Source organism: Stegastes partitus, unplaced genomic scaffold (assembly GCF_000690725.1).
Source record: "Stegastes partitus isolate 25-593 unplaced genomic scaffold, Stegastes_partitus-1.0.2 Scaffold1028, whole genome shotgun sequence".
In the NCBI taxonomy this organism is placed as follows: domain Eukaryota; kingdom Metazoa; phylum Chordata; class Actinopteri; family Pomacentridae; genus Stegastes; species Stegastes partitus.
The window spans coordinates 128,236-138,214 of NW_007578759.1; the positions used below are offsets into that span (position 1 = coordinate 128,236).

At 46.9% G+C, this 9,979-nt stretch overlaps 1 protein-coding gene across 1 annotated transcript in view; it reads right to left on the reverse strand.

Annotated features, from left to right (window-relative positions):
• The window catches only part of pard3bb (par-3 family cell polarity regulator beta b), a 218,717-nt gene that overhangs the window by 73,372 nt on the left and 135,366 nt on the right, over positions 1-9,979 (reverse strand). The window contains exons 20-21 of the mRNA XM_008295178.1: positions 2,875-2,985; positions 2,095-2,445 (exon numbers count right to left, since the gene is read on the reverse strand). Coding sequence (XP_008293400.1) covers positions 2,095-2,445; positions 2,875-2,985 — 462 coding nt within the window. The remainder of the gene's footprint in view (positions 1-2,094; positions 2,446-2,874; positions 2,986-9,979) is intronic.

The following is a 9,979-nucleotide window of genomic DNA, read 5'->3' on the forward strand; positions in this document are numbered from 1 at the left end:
ACACACACACACACACACACACACACACACACACACACACACACACACACACACACACACCGCTGACACACTGACTTCTTTTTTTGGCCCATCGATTACTGCCAGCCAATAGCTGCACTTCCTCCTGTCTGCATCGTCAGGTTTCAGGAAGTGATGATAAATGAAGAGCACTATCTGCCAGGACTGCTGCTCATGGATGCAGGTTCCAAAATCAAGACATTTTAAGTCTCATGTTGCTTCTTTCAAGGAGAGAGAGACATGAAAGAAAAACTGTACATAATGTTGAACTAAATGGACAGAAATTAGCACAGTTTTAGCAGCTAAGCTCAAGCAAAGCTTATGGGAACTATCCCACAGCTGACTGTGGGTTTGTTGGCTCAAACAGCCCTCTCAGGCTTTGTGGTTAACAGTCACAGAACAGATCACGTACTGTATGCAAAGAGGCCAAAGCACAGCATCCAGAGTTTAAAATGTTGTCTGTGGCAGTCATTCATTTAATGTTAAGCAGCAATCTCTGGTTTTCCAGAGCTGAGGAGACAGAGCAGGCGAGCCACCAGGAGCCCGGTGGAGGCTGGAAAAACCTCGAGAGACACCGAGAGGTGTTTCTGATGCAAGAGACAGTCGTGTTCAGAGGAAGGACTACTGTCTAAAGAAAGACGGCCAAGACAAACAGGGATTCATATTATTGTGGTTTTTCTTTGTTGAAAAGTGCTGAAGAAGAGAAACCAGTGAGGGCAGACACGGAGGTTGTGCTCATGGCCAGTATCTGCAGTACGCTGTGTAGCTGTTGTACGTAGCTGTCATGCGTTGACAGTATTTGTGTAATTACTCTCATTGACAGCGAAGGGAGACAAGAGTTCTGCACTGCACAGAACAAACACACCCGGCTGCTGCCTGGGACGGACGCTGTTACACTACAGATATTTACATCGCCAAAATTTACTGCCTGCAAACTAGGATGTCTGGAAATATGGGACGTTTGTGTGAAACCTGGAGCTGTGGTGAACTGTTCAAAAGGGTTTAAAGGCTATTTATCACACAGCAGACTTCATTTTTCTGGCTTGGATTAAGCTGCATTAGCTTAAAGACACTCATGTTTAACCCCTGACCTCAGTTTACTGAAGAACCAGGCACTGACTGGCTGATAATAAACCACATGTGTCTGGATCCCCCCTCAGCAATAAATACAGGTTCCTAAACAGTTTATTTTTTAAAATATTTGGGTTATGCTAAGTCAAGGTCACAGGAACCTTGACTTTGTATAATTAAACACTACAATGCATGGAGGAGGACACGACGGAGGAAAGAGTCTGTGCAGCCTGGAGCTGTCCATCACACAGGTGCACTGCCTCGGCTGATGACAGCTACAGAGAGAAGGTGGATGTGCATGGATGTGTGTGTGTGTGTGGTTGTGTGTGGTTGTGTGTGAGGATATCTATACTGGAAGATATATTCAGAAGCAAGTGAGCTGTGACTGACATCATAAAGGTAAGGAGTCGGGACTGTGGAGCTGAGAGCAACACGCTGAACCGTACGGGGACGTTTTTCTTTTTGCTGGAAGACACACACACACACACACACACACACACACACACACACACACACACACACACACACACACACACACACACTCACTCGTACGCTGGCCTCTGGGAGATGAACTGGCAGTGATGACGGTGATTCAGGCAGGTGAGGAGCAAAGAGAGGGAAGTATGAAGCATCAGCAGGACGACATTGCAGCGTGAAGGTGAGGAGCAGAGCGATCCAGAGAGGAGGTATCTATCTGTTTGTTTGGGATGTTTTATGTCTCCACAGCCGGTTTCTGACACCTGGGTGAACACATTCGTTACCACTACAGCTGCCTTTGTGTCGGGTGAGGCTACACAGGTACAGGTCCTGTTATCCACTGGTGCTGAACCGGACCAGAACCCGAGGGGCTCGCTCTGCACCGGCATCGAGCCCAGACTAGAACAATACTACATGTGTTCTGATTGTATTTAAAGTGATCAAACTGTATCTGCTGGTGACAGAACACACCGCTGTGAGCTAGCTCATACCAGACTGACTCCATCCTGATGAGCTCACAGCGCTTACCTGTCACTACCAGGAGCAGGAGCAGGAGGAGATGTGGTTCCAGCTCCCCTTGGTTTGTTCACTTTGGCATACAGTCTGTCCAGAGGGTCGTCATCAGGGAGGGCTCCGGCTTCAGTGGAGTGATTCCCATGTCCTGGAAACCCAGAGGGGCCGTGGCCGTGCTGGATGCTACTGTAGGGAGGTGACTGGGCCAGCGGCTGTGGTACCGGAGCAGCGTCTCGGTCCCTGAAGGACTGTATGCGGGCGTAGTTGGGATCTGCGTCGTCATCCTCAAAGTCCGGATAAGCCGACCCCCCGCCTTGCTGGTCTCTGGACTGCTGCTCCCGGAGCTCAGGATGCGACGCCTCAATTCTGAAAGAGAAATGAAGGACGTCTGGTAATCAGAGGAATACTGCTGAAACAGAGGAGACTGATGAGTGGGCTGCTGATGATTGAGCTTCACTAAGAGCTGTGACAGAGAAACATCTTCAAACAAAACACCCAGAGCTCAGATATGACAGGCACAGAGCAGAGAGGGCCGGAGACAATGGAGAGGACGGTACAGATAACCAGCAGCGTAAGAAAGGAAAGGCAGCCACGCTAATGAAGTGGTTTCAATGCTTCCCATGAAAATGATGAGTGAACAATCATCTGTGATCAACGAGGAAGACAAAAGATGTTTCCTCAGAAACCTCCACACACACACACACACACACACACACACACACACAGCTTCTCTGTATGCTGATGTCAGAAACTCTGGAGCACAAACAAAGATCTGATCTCCAGGATGCTCCTCACCGCTCTCTCTCTTCCTTCATCCTCTCAAACTCGTGGTCACTCAGAACGTCGGACTTCTGGCGCTGCACAGCCGCCTTCGCCTCCTTCTTCTCCTCCTTTTTCTTTCCAAATCTGGGCAGAGAAAAACACAGAGCTGGCATCAGAATCAGAAGCAAAGAGGGAAAACCTACCAGCGACTGTCTTCAACAGCCTTCAGCAAACTGGGATCATATGAAGGCCGATAACAGCGCCACCTTCAGAACAACACACAGCGACTGAACGCAGACACACACACACTGTGTTGATCTGTGTGAGAGTTTCTGTACCTGAACCAGGTGAACACAGTGAGTCTGCTTCACTTCAGCTTCTAACTGATAAACACCAACAGCAGTAAATGACACGACAGCAGCCACACTTCAACTGAAATCAAGTTTTTGTTTTTCACAAAACCAGCCGCTGCTCAAAGACATGGAATAATCGTTTAAACTAAAACGAAAATAGAAATGCTGCAGGTATATAAGGGGAATGTAAAGGAAGTGGTTGTACAGGACTGAAAGCACAGGCTGGTGGCTGTTCACCGGACGTCCAGGCAGCGACTGTTGGAATAAACAGAGTATGGCTAATCTAATAAATGAAGCAGAGGGAGGACATAAGTGAAGCTGCTGCTCAATACGAATGTACTCTGTACAGTCTAATCTAAATTAAAAGATGCTTCCACACAATAGACTTAGAGGCCGTTTTAAGTGGCCACATATCAATACTCAAACCACAGCAGTCGATACTGGTTGTGTGCGCTCAGCATCAGCAGCATGCTCAGCACTACTGTACACTGCACAAGTCACGACCTGGAGGAGAAGCACACTCACAAACACATGACAGAAGAACATCACAACGCTGAAGTTTAACGGGTAACTCTGGCCTCACACTTGGAGGTAAACAAACAAGTTGGCCACCGTGAGCACATGTTGAGTCTGGACAGTCGATGTATTGATCCGCTGATGCTCGTGTGATCTTTGTGTTTAGGTTGTGTGCTGTGTGGCTGTAAAAGGTTGTGAAGAGCCACTGTGTGGAGGACGGCATGTCGAAGCAGGCTGGAAAGATGTCACAAGACTTGAATGTATGACTGATGGAGTCGATGCTGCAGCGACAGACGTTCACCTGTGTCACTCTGAAAGTCCTTCAGAGAACAACAGAGTCCTTCTCTGTGCTCCATGAATCTTAAAATGGACCTAAATCAAATTCTTCAATGAATCAGCTACTCTCTAACACACCAGCAGTATTTCTGTGACTCTTCTGGAGATGAGGATGGAATGCATCTCCTACAGCTCCACATCTCAGCCTGGGCTGAATGTTAAACACTGGTGGGAGTCTCCAGGAAGCTCTGCTTTGACAAATGGAGGACAAGAGGCTGCCAGGTACAGGTGGTGGACGGCAGACGCTCCATCAATCTGATAAGTGAGCATGAATCACTTTCTCTGTAGAAACTGAGTCAGAGAGCACAGCTTCGGCGGAGAGTGTGTCTGATCCCAGTGGCGGCGCTGGGAGTCATGTGACAGGAGTAACAGCGCCTGTAGCTCTATGAGTGGTGACGGACGCCAGAGACAAACATGTTTTCCAAGTTTCTGAAAAGAGATGCTTGATTGGAAATTGAACATTTCAAGAGTTTGGGTGATGACACGTTCATTCTTAAAGGTGAGCAGGAGATCCATCAGAACAGCACCTCGGAGGACATTCACATCGACAGCGTGTTCAGTCACACTGAGTTGTGTTAGAAACAAAACCACCATCATAAACTCTGTGATGTGTGCAGTACTGGGGAGAAGTGCTGGGATGAAGAAAAACATCAGAATGAGGCAACATCTGTGTGTAAATGATGAGCTCTTTAAAAATCTAACTAGAATAATCTGTTTAACAAAGTGGGAAAATCAAACCTCTAAACACACCACAAAGCAATAACCGGCAAACACGAGGCTGGAACATTTCATCATGTCTGTCTGCAGCAGCTCCACAACTATCTGAGATGTTGTAGCGTACAGATCAGGTAAAGAGAAAAAAAAAGCAAAAGCCAGACGGGAATGACGAAGCTAATAATGTTTCCAGAGACACTGAAGTGAGGGCAGAAGGATCAGCTGCAAAAACAATGTTAAAATAATGAGAAAAAGTAAGTGGAGAGAAAAGAGAAGAGCTGATGTGGAGTCTGAGAGGCGTCCACATGCAGCGTCCATCTAGGACGCTTCCTCTGCAGGTGACCCAGGAACACCCAGACAGCGAGGAAGAAGACAACAATGTGACCTTTCCACTCTGGGACCCCTACACCCAGAAAATCATAGACTAATTTAGCTTCTTCCAGCACATCTTTCTCTGGACCGTCAAGGCAGCAGGGGGGAGGCGGTGACCCGACAGTCAAGAACCGGCCATCTGGTGTCCAGAAGTGTCCATCCATGGACCCTGACAGCAGCAGGAAAAACCTGAAGACTGAAGGTGGGAAAGAGGAAGAGCCGCTTCATGTCTGAATGGTTCCAGGGAGGGCAGCACCGAGCAGAGCAGGCTGAGGGGAACCACTGTGAGGAACAGCATAGCATGGCTCATGGCTATAGCAGCTCCAGAGGGATCCTGGCCATCTGCACCACCCAAAGGACTTCCTGTTCACTCTCCAGGAGACCGTCCGCTGGGAGACAGTGGGGGAAGGTCAAAGCATGGGAAAGCACACAAGCAGAGACAGGTCAGGGTGATGACGGCACATTTCTCATTCTATCTTAATGTGGATGTGGGCGAGCTGGGTTGAAAATCCATCGCTGACACTTTTTAAAAGTTCTGCTTCTAACGACGTTGGCAGCGTTACTGGTGGTGCTTAATCGTGATGTTTGACGTTATGGTGAAACAACACAGATCGTATTGTACTTGGCCTTTAAATGTTCTTTTGTTTTCTTTAAACTACAAAGAACCAGACTGAAGTTCTGCTTGAATCTGAATCACTGGACCATGTAGGGTTTATGACAGTTTTCGGTGAGTTACTAAAAACTGATGGGGATTGTTTGCTGCTGCACAAAAGATTTTTATTTATTTATTCATTTCGTGGAAGGAGATTGCAAAAGCAAATCTGCTTTCCTTGATACTTGTACTGGCACCGAGGTATCTCAGTCATTCCAGTTTGTACACTGTGACTCATTCTAAGGTGGTTCAACTTGAAAACACAAGTACCCCGCTAACTCAGGAATAAAAGGTGAACTTGAGAAGCAAGTTTAATGAAATCAGGACGTAAAAGAGGGTCTATTATGTTTATTTTCCATGTTTCTGTTCTGGGATTCACTAAAGCGGCTTTTCATGATTCACAGTTCCAAAAAAAATCCTAATTTATCTTACAACAGGCCTCTGTGCAGCCCGAGGTCATCTTCTGTTTGAGATTACCTGCTCATGCTACTGTCTCTTTAAGACCAGATTCCTTCTGATTGGCCAGCATCCAGAAGCCTCCGCCCAGCGCACGTGAGCTGCACCGACTGCATTCTGTGGGCTTGAGTTCTTTATTTACAGGGATTACTGTACATACATTTACTTCAATGTCTGACATCTTGACCACGTTTGATACGAACATTCAGCGTCGTAACGTGAAGGAAGAGAACGTCGGGTCTCCTCTGGGCTGAAACAGCAACTGTTCAGTCATACTAACACACACCGTAGACAGAAGGTCACACGCTCAGGTCTTGGCCTTGCCTTGATAGTATTCACATAGCGTGCATTCCTATGTTTTGAGGTTTGGCCTTGAAGGGAGATCTGAAAGAAGACAGAGGAGTTTTCTTCTGCCTGTTGGTTTCTACGGTCCTGCATCTTCTAACTGTAATCTACTGATCTGAACTGGAGATTCTGACTAGTAGACTGGATAAGATGTGATAAGCTGATGGTTTTCCTTGCTGTTGAACTGGATGGAACTGCTAGAAAAATAAAAAAAATGCTAAACGTGGCATTGGCACCCACACTGGGCCTGGAGACCCCAGAAGACGCTGACGTCGCAACAACACAGCAGATCAGTAAATCAGATGAAAAGATGCTTGTTTGGATGAGCCAACTGGAAATCCTGGAAGTCTGATGCAGATGAAGCCTTCTGGACAGTTTGATCTATAAACCAAACCAACCACCAACGACAGCTTCCACAGATAAACATAAAAGTCGTGAAGGAACCAGTTTGGCTGGCGGGCTGTGATTTATGGATTCTCAACAAACTCCGAGCGATTTCCAAAAAACCCAAACATATGCTGACACGTTGTCTCAAAGGGAGAACTGGAAAATCCTAGATGTAGGAAATCCATATGTGGATGTGGTGATGCTCACGTGATTTCTGTGTCCAAGCTGTGCTGCAGTCAGATGAGGATCGGTTCAGTCGACGCTGTCCTGAAGGAGGTCAACAAAACAGACACGCAGCTCCGGTGACAACGTCCGGCTGATATCCTGGTGTCCATCCATTCAGAGACAGAACAGACACACAGCAAAAACAAAAGCCTTTCCTCCCAGAAGCTCATTAAACGTTGCACCCAGCAGCAGCAGCAGGAGGACATGGTGAATGGAGCCAGTCACACCTGCTAAATAGTTAATATCTCAAACACGCAAACTGTGACCTTATAATGCGCTTTATGTTTTATTTATCTAGTCCCTTTATTGATGTATTATCCCTTTGTCTCTGCTGTGCACTGCCGCTGATGTTTGAAGTGTCACCGCACCTGCTGGTGTATTATTTAAAACGGCACTCGTCCTAACTTTAAAGTATGATTGCGTTGTTGTTGTAGCGAGTGTATACGTCTGCACTGCTGTAATAAAAGAAGACGTGGTGTGAGCACTGCGGTAATGGGCTTCTTTGAAGTGCCTCATGTGGACTGGGGGTAATGCCTATTTACCACCCAGAGAGGGGGAGTGGATGGGCGATGAAGGCCTCCCATCATCTGTGTGCATTAGCAGCACGTCCGCCTCACAGGGGACAGGCCTCGCTCTAATTACTGCTACCTACAGAGGCTTACCCTTTCCTTCAACTCTCTGTCTTAGCCTCACTTAGCCCTCTCTCACCTTCATTCCTTTTTACCTTCCTCATTGCGCTGCCTTTCTTTTCTCTCATTACGCTCATTCTGGTTTCGTTCTATCTGAAGCTTACCTCGCGTTCACCCTCACATCTGGCCGTCTCAATCCCCTGCTATCAAACACTTCTCACCATCTTAATCTCCGTCATCCCCTCCTCTGCGCTACATGTCGTCCCTGTTTCCTGTCCACTGCCGGCCTGCCATAGAAAACGAAGAGAAGAATAATTGAGCAGTGCTGAATGTTGACAGCTGACTCCAGATCCTCACTGAAATTCAAAGTAATACAGAAATTTTAGTCCTAAGATCGTCTCGATTTGTGCTAATTTCAGTGCATCAGCAAAAGAAAATGGCAACCACAGGAAGTGAAATTAGTGCAAATTGTAAGTAATGCTTTTAACCTTTCAGAATCCAATTAAAAGCAATGGTCACCCAAGTGAAACCCTCCGAAGCACAGAACGCTGTATGTTCACTTATTGAGCACTTCATCAGAATGGGATCAGCCGTCATGTGGCAGCTGTGCAAAGCATGAAACCACGCAGAGGCAGCTCAGGCGCTTCTTAAGTTCACATCAAACATCAACGTTGGGGGAAAATGTGACCTCAGTGGCTCTGGCTGTGGTAGGACGGGCTGATCTGAGTGTTTCTGAACCTGCTGATTGGTTCACAAACAACAGCCTCCAGAAGCTACTGAGAATGTGCAAAAAAACAAAAGCACAAAACAACATAAAACATCTGGCGAGCGCCGACTCCGAGGACAGAGATGAGAGCAGTCAGTGGAGAATGGTGGGACTTCTTGAGTTGACAAAAAGACAAAAGAAAAGGTAACTCTTTACAACGGTGGTGTCCAGAATGAAGGATGGGCTCCACCAGCAGAAGACCACAAGAAAACCCACTGATGTCACTCGAGTGCATGAATCTGAGGAACTGGACAGCTGAGGACTGGAAAGTTTAGCCGAGGCTGATAAATCTAAAAACAAATCTGTGAAGCTGCAGCTCACAAAGCAGTGATGTCATGGCGGTTTATACGCTGGTCTCTTCTGTAAAGTCTTTATGGCCACAGCTGATCACCTTCTAAGGACTTCTTCCAGCGTAGCCACAAAGCAAACTGGTTTCATGACCAGAATATTGGGTCCAGAGGACTTGGAATGCCTTTCCCAGTTCACCAGATCTAAATCCAACTGAATGCCTTTGACATGATGCAGAACTCCACATTTGCAGCATGAAAGCAGGAATGGAGTGACGCAAGTGTCACCTCGTCCTGGAAGGAACCGACGGCTGATGGACCAGAGCTGCTGTCTCCCCGTCAGTCCTTTCTTTCCTCCTTTAAACACGTCATTGTGCGTTTGGGGTCAGAGCGAAGACTGATTACAACAGAAAGCAGCCATGTGTGGCGACGGAGGACTGAGCTCCACAGAGCAGCGAGATGAAAGGAAGGAACAGCACAGGACGGTACCGAGGCCGGAGGAAGATATATACAGATAATGGACTACTACAGCTTCATCAGAGCTCCTTCCTTTCTCCCAGTTCCTGTTTGATAATGTTATCACACAATAAAACCCCGTCCATGACACACTCTGGTGTGGAGGGGCTGCTGAGGTGAAACAAAGCTGCAACATGGAGGGAAATAAAGAACATCAGAGACAAAAAGAGCCGCCACCGCCGAGCTGGAAGGTTGCTCTGGGACATGCACACATGCTGGGAGTGAGGACAACAAAACACAGGAGTGGACTGAAGGGACAGCCTCGGACCTTAATACTGTCTGAGCGCCGTGGTGTTGGACAGAAGGTACAAATATCATGAGTCTCACTTCTGCTTTATTACAGCAGCCTGTCAGCGTCTTCCTTCTTCCTCTTCTTCCTGTTTTCAAACTCATCTTGTCCAACAAAGATCATCTGGTAAATACATGTAGAAACCAGGCTCTAAAGTTCCTTTATTTGTCTGTTTTATCATTTAATTCAGTTATTTTTCAGTTTTCTTGTTGAATTAAAGCAACCAAGAGGTTCAAAGTGGAATAAAAACCAGTGATACAGACGAACCCCACAAGGTTCTGACAAATAAACCCAA